At 44.8% G+C, this 16,291-nt stretch overlaps 1 protein-coding gene across 1 annotated transcript in view; it reads right to left on the bottom strand.

Moving 5' to 3' along the window:
• Positions 1-16,291, bottom strand: part of LOC141128073 (multidrug and toxin extrusion protein 2-like) — a 373,391-nt gene that overhangs the window by 305,846 nt on the left and 51,254 nt on the right. Inside the window, exon 2 of the mRNA XM_073615140.1 lies at positions 15,024-15,125. Coding sequence (XP_073471241.1) covers positions 15,024-15,125 — 102 coding nt within the window. The remainder of the gene's footprint in view (positions 1-15,023; positions 15,126-16,291) is intronic.

Genomic DNA, 16,291 nt, shown 5'->3' with positions numbered 1-16,291 from the left:
TAAATATAGCTAGAATGTGGAGTTTGTCCTAGCTCATGTTTGTTCTTGATAAGATAAATGTTTCCCTCAACATCTGTTTAAGAATACATATATACAGTCATAGTGAAAATGATGCAAGATTTTGTCTTATAACACCAGCTAATAGGTAAATATTAACTGAACCTATTTTCATTTCAATGACATGTATAAGTTTAGTAAAACTCCTCCCATCCTCTCAAACGACATAAATACTGTACCATTGACCATTTCTAATTAGATGTCTTTAAGTGGCTAAGCAAACCTGTCTCCTGTGTCACTTTATTGATATCTCCAGGCCTGGGGGTCTACGGAGGTCTTCCTGCATTACCTGAACCTATCTGGGTGGTCTTAGAAGCAGAAATTTCCTTACAGAACTGGGGGCTCGTCCTCTGGGATAAAAGCCAAAAATCATCTGAAGGTAAGTCTTTATTTTGTCTTTATTGACAAAATATTTCTTGCCTCAGCTCTGATTTAAAGCTTTTTAGACCCGTAAATTAGTAGGGGATAAGAACCACGCCAGAGGTTAATATTGGAGGGTTTCTGGGAAACCCACAAAGATAAGCAGTACTGCATACACATATATAGAGACATTCCTTTTGGGAAGGGATATGAAGTGGTTAATGAGGAAATAGACTCCGGTGACCCCAAAATCTTTTGCTTTTTCTTATCTATCGCATTAGAAGTTATAAGATAATCTGTCGTGTGTGTGTGGATCAGAAGACTGGGTGGTAAGAACAGTCGGCTCCCACTGTCAATATGGGTCAGAAACAAGGTAAAGAAGATCCTCCCCCTCTTCCCAATCCAGGAGAAACGTGTAAGGATTTTGTAGCCAGAATTTGTGGTACTAATTATGAATTCATAGTCCCATGGGTTTCAAATTTAGCGGGATGGACTGAAGCCATACACAGTGTAGACCCTTTTCCCCGGGATGGCGCTAATGACGAATTTCACATAGATATGATAAAAGGATTGTGTTTAGGAGATAAGAGAGCTTTCCCTTGGTACCCCGGGGATCCTCAATGGGATATGGATTATATGGAAAAGGGAGGAGAGAACTGGTTAAAATACGCCCCATATTGGTTTCAGAGGGATAATAAGAAACAGAAAAAGCCCACCAAATGTTTAAGTAAGGAAGATTATGACCAGAAACATAGAGAAGAAGCCAATAAAAAGAGATTTGTCCCTGACCCAATAGCCCCACCCCTGCCAATAGTCAGTCATCCTCCACCCACATATGTACATGTCTATCCAAGTTTAAGAAAGGAAGATATTGATCTTCTGGCTGGACATTATGCAACCAGACAACGGCAGGTCCCCCCCGCTCCACAACCACAACAGCAGATGCCTCCCGCTACACAACAAGATAGACAGCACCCACAGAGGGCCCGAGTCGAGGTAGGTGAACCAGAAGAAGATCAGGGAGCTATAGGAGGGGTAGTTTCACCACCTGGCCAAGAGCAGGAGGAAGAAGACTTTAAAGGGGATAGAATACTTAGTCCCCCTAAAACAAAGAGTGGAACTGTATATAGTAACACTAACCTTCAAGCACCCTTCATGACCATTGGAAATGAATTATTAAAAAAGGTAATAGACATTGAGGACATTGACAGGATAGTAAAACATTGCCCCAAACCCACCGCCTCTGCAGGAGGCACTTTAACTTACTTAAAAAAGGCCTGTAAGGGTAGAAATTACACACAGGAAGACATGCGTCTTATCATTGATGGTATCATAGGACACACCAGTTCCTGGAGCTGGGCAAATGTTCCAAGTATAAACACTATTGACACTGGAAACGCGGGAGCATATGGGCTAAACACAGTACCAGGTAGGAACACCATGTGGACAGAATTAGAGACTGAAATGATGAGAGTATTTAAAAATAAAAGTTCCCTCCCTACTGCCATAGCATGCAAACAAAAGTCAGGAGAAACTGTAGTTGAATTCTGGAAAAGGTTTCATGAAAATTGGACAACAGAAGCTGGATTAGCTACAACTACTGATGTGGGAGCTTTGTTTATTCAAACTTTTATGAATAATCTAAAACCCCAGTTCGCCTTGGTGGTGAAACAGATGATATCTGAATGGACCACACAGACGATTGACCAATTTCAGGAAACTTTAATACAGAAAGAAGCAGCAGGGTGTTTTGATGTAATAAAAGAGAAAGCAGTGAGTAGCCTTTATCAGGGTGGAGTGCGAACTCAGCCTCCCCAAGATAATGGTGGACAATGGGGCAGTGGAAACAGAGGCAGAGGAAGAGGAAAAACAAAAGGGAGAGGGCATGGTTTTTCCAGACCACCCCAGCAGTCCCGCACATGTTGTTTTAACTGTGGACAAGAGGGTCACTGGAGAAATCAATGTCCTTATGAATGGAATAACCCAAATACTCAAGATCAAGATCAAATGCATACACAGGGACCCCAATCTAGCCAACCGAATCAAGTTGCCCCAAAGCAACAGGGTCCCCGATTCCCTATACAGTGGAATCAACAGCAACTGAAATGAAGCTGCCCGGAAGGTAGTATCCCAGCATTTCCTTTGATCTCACACTCTTACAATGAACAACCAATTGTGACCCTATATATCAAAAATAGGCCTGTTCCGTTTTTAACCGATTCAGGGGCAACTCGGAGTACACTCAGTGAGGACTACTACAGAGGTGAGACTAAAATTGCTGAACCTTCTATGGGAATTAATGGGATACTTACCAAAACACCACCTTTACCAGTAAGTGATGTTGAAAGGGGAGGTGCAACAGTCTTGTATCATTGTTTCAGGATTATACCAAATTGTCCTGTGAATCTCTTGGGTAGAGATTTGATGGGAAAATTGGGTATAACACTGAAAATGACTACTGAAGGAGGGGTCTTCGTACACTCCAAGGTAATACCAATATATTACACTGAGGATAGTGATCTCCCTCCACCAGATGATCCGGTATGGTCAAAAAGCTCCTTGGATGTAGGTCTTATTTCTTGTACCCCATACAAGGCAGCTTTAAAATCATGGGCACAGCCGGTTTATCACAAACAATACCCCATTTCAAAAGAAAAAGAGGAAGGAGTGGCCCCAATGGTGGAAAGGTTCCTGCAGCTAGGAATTCTTAAAGAGACACTGTCACCCTACAACACCCCCATTAACGAAGCCGGACGGCTCTTACAGGTTTGTACAAGACCTCAGAGCTATAAACAACCTAGTGATACCCATCGCTCCCATAGTGCCTGACGTGCCATCACTCTTAACCTCCATACCATGCGATGCAGAGTATTTTTCGGTCATTGACCTTTGTAATGCATTTTTTTCAGTTTCTGTTGACGAAGAGACACAGCCTATCTTTGCATTCAATTTCAGAAACCGACAGATGACGTGGTGTAGATTACCTCAGGGCTATGTAGACTCCCCTGTAGTATACACAGTGGCCCTCCAGGCAACCCTGCGGTCTTGGACACCCCGCCATGGTTCCGTCCTACTTCAATATGTTGATGATTTGTTGTTGTGTAGTCCAAGCCAGAAAGCATGTAAAAATGATGCTTTAGATCTGTTACATTGGTTAGCAGACAATGGTCACAAGGTTTCTAAGAAAAAGCTACAATGGTGTCAGGAAACTGTTGAATACCTTGGTTTTGTACTCTCCAAAGGAGAAAGGAAAATCAGTCACAAGAGAGCTGCGGCTCTCGTGGGTCTGCCCCGCCCACTTACTAAGAAGGACATGCTATCCTTTCTTGGAATGATTGGTTACTGCCGCCAATGGATACCTGATTGTTCCTACTATGATAATCTCCTGAGGCAAGCCACAGGTACTGACATGCCAGATTGTGTGAAATGGAATGATGAAATGTACAATGCTTTTGTGTATCTTAAAACTGCAATGGTCACATCTCCTGGACTTGGACTACCTGAATATGGTAAAATGTTTCACTTGTTTGCAAGGGACAACTGTAAAACGATGGCGGGGGTCCTGGCTCAGGAGCATGGGGGGAAACTCCGCCCTATTGCATTTTTTTCAAAAGTTGTGCCGATGCCAGTACAGGGCATGCCGGCGTGTCTCAGAGCTCTGGCATCCTGTGCGATGGTGGTGGAAATGGCTACATCATTCACTCTAGGACATGCCACCACACTACACACCACTCACAATGTATCCATTCTACTAAAGAATATCCATACCCAGCACATGTCAGCCCAGAGGCTGAGCGGTCATGAAGTAATTTTACTTTCTAACCCAAAACTTGAGTTAAAATATGCCTCTCCCACTTCTGGCCCAGCTCCAATCCTGAATGCCTTGCTAGGCTTGAAAGGTGAAGAAGATGAGGTAGTGCCTCAACATGAATGCATGGACCTCATCCACCAAGACACATCCCCGAGACCAGACATGTCTTCAACTGCTCTCCCTGGAGCACAGAATGTCTTTGTGGATGGGTCTTGTTCAAGACCAAATGATAACACATACCATGCAGGGTATGCTGTTGTTCAGCTGCCTGATAAAATACTGGAAGCAAACCCTGTCCCATTCCAATCAGCACAAGCTGCAGAACTTATAGCCCTTACTCGAGCTTGTCAGCTTTTTGAAGGGCAGGATGTAAACATTTACACGGACTCCAAGTACGCGTACGGTGTTGCGCATGATTTTGGAGTCATATGGAAAAGGCGGGGCTATATAGCAGCAGACGGTAAATCCATCTCACATTCCACGCTTGTCACAAGTCTGTTAGAAGCTATACAATTACCAAGGTCCGTAGCTATACTACACTGTAGGGCACATACAGGGCAACAGGATGACATAGCCAAAGGCAACGCCTTAGCTGACAAAGCAGCAAGAGAAGCAGCATCCACACAGCCTGCAAACATACAAATGCCATTACTCTCACCAGAAATTCCTCTTTTGGATCAAACATTGCGTGATCTCCAAGCATATGCCACAGACCAAGACATCCAGCAATGGAACTCAATAGGTGTGCAGACAAACCCAGAAACTGACCTTGTCTGCCAAGATGGGAGACCATGTATCCCTGTAGCCAGTGCACCCATTTTTATTTCACAATACCATGGGATAGGTCACAGAGGGTGGAAAGTCACATGTGAACTTTTGGATAAGGATTTTTACATTCCAGGTCTTCCCTCTCTCGTTAAGGCATATGTTTCCAGATGCATCACATGCATTCGGAATAACCCTAGCAACCCTCACAAAGCAAAACACGAACATCTGATATATCCATCTACACCATTCACTCATCTGCAGATAGATTTTACACACATGCCCAAACTAGGTAAAAGACAGGAATATTTGCTAATAATAGTGGACATGTTCTCAATATGGACAGACTTGTTTGTAACTACAAAGGAAGATGCACAAACAGTAGTGAGGATTCTGATACAAGAAATTATCCCAAGGTGGGGTTGCCCACTATAGATCAACTCTGACAATGGTCCTGCATTTGTGGCCAAAGTTTGTCAAGACCTGGTAAAAACACTGAAAATAGAATGGAAGTTTCATATTCCTTACCACCCCCAGAGTTCAGGTATAGTGGAAAGGATGAACAGAACCATTAAAGATAAGATCAGGAAGGCCACTGGAGGTACGTATGCAAATTGGAAGAAGGTCCTACCAGCTGTACTAGCCGAGGTAAGAATGACACCCTCTAAAAAGACAGGATACTCTCCTTTTGAAGTCTTAATGGGTAGGCCATTCCCCACCCCATGGGCCAGACAGCCACTTATGTTAGAAAGAGGGGACCTAGATCTTATTCAGGAAGAATATGTAAAAAAACGTATTGAAACTTTGGATAAAGTTGAAAGGAATGTTGCTCGCACCTCTCCTTCTTCTTCACAGGAACCTACACACCCTTTCCAGGTGGGTGACACCGTGGTGGTCCAGAGATTGAACCGCACCAAGAAACAGGAGTATCCCTTCGGACCCCCAACCACAGTGATCGCAGTCACCCGCACAGCTATTTTGGTAGAAGGACAACAGGCCTGGATTCATGCAAGTCGCGTAAAGAAGGTCAACCAGGACCCTAAGAAGCAAGGCAAAGATAAAGCACAGAGAGGTGAAGCAAATGATATAAATCCTCGAACACTGAGTGAAGCAGGTGGTCAAGACTCTGAACAAGATGACGTCGCTTATTTCACCACGGACTTCTGGGAAGGCCTTGTGCCTCCTATGCTGGGCTGCCCTGATTGTGTTCCTGCCAACTTGGCTGATAACTAACTGTATTTATCATTCTGAAGATTTGGGACTCATAAAGGGTATTTGTGGGGCCTCTAACACTCTACAACAGAATAATACACATGACAGACGCAAAAGAAATGAAAACTCAGAAAGTTTTACAGATAAAATGTTATTGTTGAAGTTTAAATATAGCTACGCCCAGAAATCTGGATTTGAAAAATGTTGGATATGTAGTAAACTCCATCCTAGCACTGCTAGAATCCCCTTAATGGCAGTACCTCTAAACTTCACCCCACTCCTTAATGGCACACCTCCTGTCATCCTCACAGAAGTCATAAGAACACTTTCAAATAATACCCTTACTTTCCAAATTACTGGTAGAAGTCATTCCCCAGACTGGTGTTTTAGGTTGGGAAACTCCACAAACGGAGCTGAAGTTTGCCAACAAGCTAATATTAACTTTTCAATGACTTCAATTGAAAGCCCTTTCTTTCATACTTCAGAACCTGCCCTAAACACCACTCTAATAAACTTTCTTAACTCCAGTTCCACTTCCACAGTAGGACAATTATTGTCGAGTTTAACTTTTTCCAGTTTTTCTGACGAAATGATGACAATATTCAACAAACGATCCTTAGCTCTAGGAAACAGTATTTATATTTGTTGTGGAAAAATCTGTCACCCTTGGATCCCCATTGAACCCCAAGGATGGTGTTATCTTGCATCCCTAGTCCCCATCATGGGCGTAGTAGGAGATAGCAAGGGAAGACACCTCCTTGAAGCTAGCATGCATCCTAGGTACCCCTTCAAACACCGCAATAAAAGGGAGTTATATCTTACAAAAGATATGGCATGGGCTTGGTTCTCCTCATGGACTGGGTGGGGAATAGACTTAATGAAAAGGTTGAATAATTACACTGGAATCATTGATGAAATAATGGAAAAGAATTCTGATGATATTACTAAATTAAATATAGAAACTAGGGCAATTAGAAAACAATTAGAACTACACGAGTTAGCCATAGAAAGCATGAGTGCTGCTTTAACTGGGTTATGTGAAAACACAGAAGATTATGAGTGTTGTACCTGGTTTCATAACACAAGTATTGAGGTACCAGATTATTATGATATAATTGCACAACACCGGAAAGAAGTAAACAAATTACAAGATGAAGCTAGAAACATTGCTAAGACATGGGATCCTTTTGCAAACCTAAGTTCTGGGATAGGAAATTTGGCATGGATAAAAAGTGCTGCCATAACTATAATTATGATTATTCTTTTTGTTTTGTTCCTATATGCCTGTTATAAGCTTATAATGTGCATAATTGTTAAGGCATCCCGAACCCCTGATCCTGCTGCTGCGAATAGAATTTATCTGAGTATGTATTATGATAGAAGAAAAATTACATAACTGTGAAAGGTAGTGAGCCATATAATAATGTCTCAAAGAGGGGATTGTAAAGAACATAGCACATATCATGAGGGACTCCATTTTAATTCTAAGACACCATCTTATGTTTTACAGGAAAATTGAGAAAACTCAAATATGAGTTTCAACTGAAACCCACATCATCTTTAAGCTGTAATCTATAGAACATGTCTAACTCAGGGTTACATATAAATTTAAATATAGCTAGAATGTGGAGTTTGTCCTAGCTCATGTTTGTTCTTGATAAGATAAATGTTTCCCTCAACATCTGTTTAAGAATACATATATACTGTTATAGTGAAAATGATGCAAGATTTTGTCTTATAACACCAGCTAATAGGTAAATATTAACTGAACCTATTTTCATTTCAATGACATGTATAAGTTTAGTAAAACTCCTCCCATCCTCTCAAACGACATAAATACTGTACCATTGACCATTTCTAATTAGATGTCTTTAAGTGGCTAAGCAAACCTGTCTCCTGTGTCACTTTATTGATATCTCCAGGCCTGGGGGTCTACGGAGGTCTTCCTGCATTACCTGAACCTATCTGGGTGGTCTTAGAAGCAGAAATTTCCTTACACCGACCACATTTCTCCGTATCAGCGTGTCCACACCCGGCCGTCAGTCACACTCCGACTCAAAGGACATTACTCAAACCTACCCGCTGATACCCATCTCCCAATGGTAGTTAAACCTTAGTTAACTGGCATCAACCAAGGATACCATACCGATAATGGTTCCCCACTTCCTCACTTTATTCTTAATTTCCAATGCCTCCAAAGATCCCCAACCGCCACAAAAACATATGGCATATACAAAAGAACTACCCACAAAACACAAAGAATTTAAAAAAGGGGCGGGAGGGTGGGAGCTGCTTCCTCATTCGGTGGCAAGAGACTAGCTCCTCCTACCCCCTCCGGGAACATTAAACCTACCACCCCCCTTTCCTCAAGTCTATCCCCTCTAATTCTATTAACCCATATCCTTGCCGGTTTTCTCGGCTCCCATGTCATGTAAGCCCTCCATTAAGCCTGCGTCCCACTCTGGGCTTCTCTTGAGTATGGTATGGCCTATACCAAACCTGTCTTAAACTTCTAAATACCTAATACCGTACTTAACATCTAAAATAACCAGACCACCCATTTTGGAGTAAATTGGCCACTTTATTAAACATTTTTTAACCGTAACTTCTTCTTAGGTAAAACACGATATTCCATCAGAAACATTTTAAACCATTGTCAGGGATCCCTGGATTCACTGACCACATTTCACCGTAACAGCGTGTCCACACCCAGCCGTCAGTCGCTGCCGCTCCGACTCAAACGACATTACTCAAACCTACCTGCTGATACCCATCTCCCAATGGCAGTTAAACCTTAGTTAACTGGCATCAACCAAGGATACCATACCGGTAATGGTTCCCCACTTCCATCACTTTATTCTTAATTTCCAATGCCTCCAAAGATCCCCAACCACCACAGACCACAGGTGTGAAACCTTACACTGGTGGGCGCCCCACACAACGCAGAGCCCGCTGTACCCCATCCTGCAGGCCCAGACACCACAAGTCAATGCCTACCACATTAAGGTGGACCTCATCCCCCCTTAAGTACCGGTAAGTCTCCATCTCCAGCTCCCGATGTCGAACCACTAAACCTCCACTGTGTACTATAAATCGACCCACCTCCTTATTAACTTTAATCCATGTTTTGTTGAGCTTTTCTATAGATCTGGCAAACCGCCAGGACGTATGACCCTCAATATCTGACCACACCACCATAGTACATGGAAAATCAGTACGGATCCTAAGAACATCAAATTTGATATCCCTGATAAGGTGGCACATGGATCTAACCCCCAAATCCTTACCCCCCCAACATGTAGGACTAACACATCCGGGGCACGATCCAAACGGGCATACTTGTGGATTTCTGGTAACACGCTGCTCCACAGCATGCCAGGAACTCCGATCCACCGCACCATAGCGACCTCTCTCGGCACTCCCAACTGGCGGCCGTTCGGACAGACGTCCGCCCTTCGAGCCCCCCAAAAGACAAATGAATGCCCCATAATCCATACGAGACCAACACCGGCATCTGAAATAAAAAATTTTGTAGCATGTAGAAACAAACAACAAACCCCAACTTATACACAACAGCACACGACTAACATAGTTCATCTAAACTAAGTGAGGGCGTATATAAAGTTTAAACCGATCTGATTCCCACCGCCCTATACACTTAATGACTTGTTTGGACCTGCGAAGGAAAAGAGCTACCGATGCAGAACCACAGTAAACATCCTCAAACTGAAATCCCCCTTGTGCCCGTCTAGAAGGACTAACCAACTCACCTAACCGGAATGCCCCATAAAAAGCCAGAACAAACGCAACTTTGAACAACACAGCTTTGTATTCTAAAGTACACACGTTACTCACCTCCACCAGCAGCTGCTCCAGTATGGACAAAGTGATCAGGCGCCTCATGTCTCTACTTTTTGCCCCTCTCCTATACCCTTTCAAGGCTTGCCTGACCATAAACTCCCTTGTGGCATCACCTTCCCCCGTCATTTTAAACCAGAATGCTAACCCCGCCATCTTGCGATCCATAGCAGAAGCTGACACTCCTTGTTCATAATTCAACCCAATGAAGTACAATAAGGCTGTCACTCTGCCCACTCCAACTCCACTGTCCACCCGTCCTAGCAACCCACACCATTCCTGCCAAACCTTCGCGTACGCTGCCCATGTACCAGCGCAGACTGAATTCCTGATCAAATCCGCAATGATTCCGCTGCAGGTGCCACCGCCCGGAATCTGTCCCACTGAAACCGAGACAAAGCATCAGCAACAGTGTTAGATGTGCCAGGAATATGCACAGCGTATAGAAAAACATTACACTGCTAACAACGCAACACCAGGTGCCACAACAAAAACACCACTGGCATTGAAGAGGCCGTCACTTGATTAATAACCTGAACTACCTCCATGTTATCGCAGTGCAATCTTATTTTTCGATTCCTAAAAACCTCCCCCCAAATTTTCACTGCCATGATAACTGGAAATAGCTCCAACAAGACCAAATTCCTGAGGAAACCCGCCTTACGCCACTCCTCCGGCCACCGCTCAGCACACCACCGCCCCCCCCCCCAGGAAAGCAACCCAGCCGCGTCGGTATAGAATTCCAAGTCAAAATTGCTGACCGGGCCCTCCCATCCACAATGCTCTGCCATTATAGGAATCCAGGAAGGCATGCCAAATGCACAGGTCCTCCCTGTTCTCCCACCTCAACGTGATGTAATGTATCGGGGATGCAACACCTGCCGTCGCCGCCGACAAGCGGCGACAAAACACATGCCCCATGGGCAAAATCCTGCAAGCAAAATTCAGCTTTCCCAACAGTGATTGCAGCTAGCGCAACTGAATCTTGCGCTTACCCACCATACATCGGATCTCCGCCTGGAGGACCCGCAGTCTGTCCTCCGGTAAATGGCATTCCATGGCCCAAGAATCAATCATTATACCTAGGAAACTGAGTTCCATGACTGGACCCACCGTTTTTTCTGGAGCCAATGGTATTCCAAAATGCACTGAAACATGCTGAAGTGTAACCAGAAAATTCCCGCACACCTTGGATGAAGGAGGGCCCACACACAAAAAATCGTCAAGATAGTGAATGATGGAATTAATTCCCGACATGTCGCGTACCACCCATTCCATAAATGAACTGAACGTCTCAAACAGTGAGCATGAGATAGAACAGCCCATTGGCAGGCACTGATCAACATAATATTCCTCCTCCCATTGGCTCCTCACATGGCTCCCCCCCTCCTCACATGGAATGCGAAAACCTTCGGAAAAACCCGACTCCAACAACCGGGCAGCCGCCCAATCTGGATATCTATTTAGAAAGGGACGCATCATTTCCACCATCACCGGAGTCTGCCCTTTTTCCTGAAGAATCCCCGGGCTTGCCCTTCCCTCGTTTGAAACATCGGGATAACATGCCCACCCCCACAGCCGAAGCATTCACGATTGAAACGACAACCGCTTCCATACCTACAGGCCCCCTCATTAAATTGCCAACACACCCCTTTAACTTTTGGGGCCGGCTGTCCCGGGGCATCCGTACCTCCGACCCTGCCTGGAAATAACGTAGGAGCAGGCCGAGCCGCAGACATCAGCTTCATCCACAAGCTGATATCCTTATGGTCCCAGCATATTGAGGGGTGAACCGCCTTCCTCTGACAAAATTGTTTGTCATATCGGAGCCAAGCCTGTCCCCCATACACCCGTTGAGCTTCGCCAATTGCATCCAAGTAACAAAAAAGTGCAGAGCAACGCTCAAGCTGTTTCTCTCCAATCACACTTGTTAAATAGCAAAAGCTTGGAGCCAATTGGCAAAGGATCGGGGAATAAGGTGATACCTACGTTTTTCTTCTTCATCCTTCTTGGACTCATCCGGCTTAACCCTGTCTAAATTACATTTCTCAAGTGGCAGTAAGAAAAAAATCTCCACGTATTCACCTTTCCAGATTTTTTCCCACACCTCCGGCTTGAGATGGCCCCCAAAGGACCCTCAACGCAAACATACACTATACACTTGGCTGCATCCGCCAAACGTACTGTGTCAACTGCTTTACCTGATTCCTTACTCGTTGTGGGCTTGTCACCACCCCCTGACCCTTCCTGCACCCCACCCCTTTTTCCCTCCACAGTAGACAAACCCTCGCCTGTCCCCAGAACTGAAACCCCCGCAACCGGCGGAGCTGTCCCTGCCAGGCTAGGCATCCAGCCCTGCACAGGAGAAGAGGCAACTGAAACCCCATCAAAACGTTAAACCAGCAAGCGCAAACCCGACAGGAGCGTTTGTAAATAGGACCCCGCTACTGACGCTGCAGCCCCTTGGGTTGCCGCCTGAGGAGGGGGTGCGCTTGCCAATACCGGCGGGGGAGGGGATGCACCCTGCCCCCTGCCGCCCCCAAACCTAATAAACCACCTAAAACAACCTGTAAGGGAGATAGTGTTAAGATTGGACTCACCAGGCTGCACAGGAAGGGGTCCCACAGCCACGCGTCCGGTCCCCACTGCTGCTGCCCGAACCGGCATTTTGTCCTCGGAGCTAGACAACTCCCTCTCTGACCGGGGAAAAGTTGCATCCTGCTGGCCCGCTGCATCCGAGATTGCCACCGATGAGGCCACAGGCACGGGTCTGGACGTGCTGGTCCTGGCCCCCGCCCTGCGCCTCGCTCCCGTACTTCCAGCGCTTCTCCCGCTGGAGCCTGCCGCCAAGGCAGATGATGAGGGTACCCAACTAGCTCCGCCCCCAGACCTAAGGGACCGACCATCTTGGATATTGGACAGGGGGAAACCGGTCGCTTGCACTGACTGACCGGCCCCCGCATGGCGACCTCTCCCACGCTGGGCCGACTCCCTAGAAGGGGCAACGTTAGGCGAGCTGGCCGTGTGCTCCCGTCTCCCGCAACGAGCTGGCGGGACCGGCGGAGATGCCGCACCTCAGCCACTGCCAGATGAGCTCCGTCGGCGTCGGGGATTCCTCCCGGTGCTCGCAACGGCTGCCGGAGTGGACGGCGGAGCCGGTGCGCCCGGAGGGTCCACCATACGTGGGCTCCCTAAGTGGTGCTGAGCTTGGGGGGAGGAGGGGGGTGAAAAGCGTTCAAGGCCGGGACCTCCGAGCGCGCCGTGCCCCAGATGTACCTGCCACCGGTGATTCCTCCTCTGTGATCTGCCTGTAGTGCCATTCAGGGCCATGAGAAGCAGCTGCGGCCCGTAATTGAAGCTCTTCCTTTAGCTCCTCCTACCCCCTCCAGGAACATTAAACCTACCACCCCCCCTTTCCTCTAGTCTATCCCCTCTAATTCTATTAACCTATATCCTTGCCGGTTTTCTTGGCTCCCATGTCATGTAAGCCCTCCATTAAGCCTGGGTCCCACTCCGGGCTGCTCTAGATAACAGGTGACAGATTGCATTCTTCTCCTGTGAGTCACCATTGTTCTGCCTCCATACAAATGTGTGCTGTAAACTTGCACTGTACCTCAGCAGGACAGGTCTGGTAAAAGTGAAAGCAAAATTCCTAAATATCTCAGGAATATAATGGAACTTTTCAGGTACTACACACGGATGCACAAAATCATTATTTTTAATATATGTGCATGTAGAATATATTTATGTAGCACCTGAAAAGTCCCAGTATATTGCCAACATAGTCATAAACTTGAGCATTAACAGCAAAGAATGTGTATGTGTATGTATATGTGTGTGTGTGTGTGTGTGTGTGTGTGTGTGTGTGTGAGAATACACTCTTTCAACTACCTGTTAGCATGCTCCATCCAGCTGCAGAGCCCTCTTCCTCCACCAAAACCTCAGCCTCATAATATACCATACAGGAACATTAACCCTGTATTGTATGATAAGGGGGATGAAGTGTGAGCAACTGAGAATAGTCAGTAAAACATACACGGGCACTGTGGGGAACCAGTCAGCGCTGGAAGAAGCCAGCTAAAGTAAGGAATTAGGTAAAGCTGGGTACACACACATCAGAATTCAGTTTAGCAGGGATCGGCCAAATTTTGATCTCTGTGTAGCCCTCCCTGTTAGAAGCCAATCATTAGACCACCTTAGTATATTCATGCCATCCTACATACTGACTCCTACCACCTTGATCACTTCAAATCACTGAAGTGGTCGTCGTGGTTAGAGTGTTCCTTTAATATCTCTCAGAAGAAGTAAATCGGTGTATACTGATTCCATCTCATTCAATCATCCTCTAGTTGTGTTAAATTGGTAGGGGGGGGTGCTGTCTGTGTACCCTAGTCTCTCTGTATACCCTAGCCTCTCTGTATACTCTAGCCTTTCTATATACCCTAGCCTCTCAGTATAGGGGAGGGGCCAGGAGGGGGGCTGATGAAGGGACCAGGAGTGGGACCAGGGGTGGGGCTAAAGGGGGCCCCATCAGGTAGGCTGTATGGGGCCCCATGATTTCTATCAGCAGCCTTGAATGTAACTGCCTACTCCCAAACTGTAATTTGAAGTAAAACACATACAGTAGCAAAGTATTATTCTACACAATTTTTTTATTGTGCATTAAAAAAAAGAAAATTAGACATGCTATTTGCCAATAGAACTTAACCAAAAAGTGCATTCTATGCATTCAAAAATATAGAATATATGTTACTACAGGTACAGACAGATATGCTGCCATGATATCCATGAAGAGAAGACAAACTAACTAGGATCTTTACTGATATACCCGTAATATTACATATACACAAATATGATTTGCCTTATACCACTATACAAACTAGGACTTAGACTATGAAGTTGCTTTTAATGTTTTGACTTAACGACCTTCTTTGATAAAGAAGAAGAAGTGAATACTTACAGCCGTAGCAAGTGTAATGGAATCCAATTCTAGTTTTCCTAAATGGCCACAGAACATGGAACTCACCACCAGTACAAGATAGACCATCAATTGAGATAAGAACTGAAAGAAAATAAAAATTTACATTAAAGTGGTAAACCCTCATGTATAACCCATATATACCCCATGAAGTGACTAACCTCGGGTGATACACAAAAAAAAGTTGCACCTGTTTATCTGTAGCCATTTTTCCTCTACATCCAATCAAACTCCAGAATGTATACAATTGTCAGAAGTCACCTGAATAAGCCAGATTTTGTCAAATCTAACCCAAGGTTCATGAGCCTTTATGACTTGGTATAGCCCGTTGTAGAGATTTTAACTTTGAGTCTGCCTCTACTAGAGTTTGTTTTTTTATGTGTAGAATCCATCGTAACTAATCAGAACTTGCTTTGCTGAAGTCATATCAGCATAAGCTAGATTCAAATTAAATCTGTGCTTTCACTTTAGTCAAAATTGAGTTGTAAAACTGACTGAAAAAACTGTCAAAATTAATATTTGCCATGATAATGTAGAGATATCAGTTTTGACCTCTAATCAATAGGTTATCCCTCAATAGGTTATCCATAGGTTATCCCTCTGTAGAAAAGAGACTGTGTTACACTTCTTTGACCAACAAATTGTGAGGCAATGGTGGACAATTAAATGTGTTGTGCATTGGATGAAGTAAGCTTCAGTGTTTCATTTTTTGGACACCCAAACTCCCATATACAGTATCTCACAAAAGTGAGTACATCCCTCACATTTTTTGTAAATATTTTATTATATCTTTTCATGTGACAACACTGAAGAAATGACACTTCGCTACAATGTAAAGTAGTGAGTGTACAGCTTGTATAACAGTGTAAATTTGCTGTCCCCGCAAAATTAATCAATTAATGTTTAAACCGCTGGCAACAAAAGTAAGTACACACCTAAGTGAAAATGTCCAGATTGGGCCCAATTAAACATTTTCCCTTCCTGTGTGTCATGTGACTCGTTAGTGTTACAAGGGCTCAGGTATAAATGGGGAGCAGGTGTGTTAAATTTGGTGTTATCGATCTCACTCACTGGTCACTGGAAGTTCAACATGGCACCTCATGGCAAAGAACTTTGAGTATTTGAAATAAAGAGTTGTTGCTCTACATAAAGATGGCCTAGGCTATAAGTAGATTGCCATGACCCTAAAACTGAGCTGCAGCATGGTGGCCAAGACCATACAGTGGTTTAACAGGACAGGTTCCACTCAG

This window comes from Aquarana catesbeiana, linkage group LG02, assembly GCF_042186555.1.
Source record: "Aquarana catesbeiana isolate 2022-GZ linkage group LG02, ASM4218655v1, whole genome shotgun sequence".
Classification (NCBI taxonomy): domain Eukaryota; kingdom Metazoa; phylum Chordata; class Amphibia; order Anura; family Ranidae; genus Aquarana; species Aquarana catesbeiana.
Note: the sequence above shows the minus strand (reverse complement) of the source record. Positions and strands in the feature narration are given on the sequence as shown.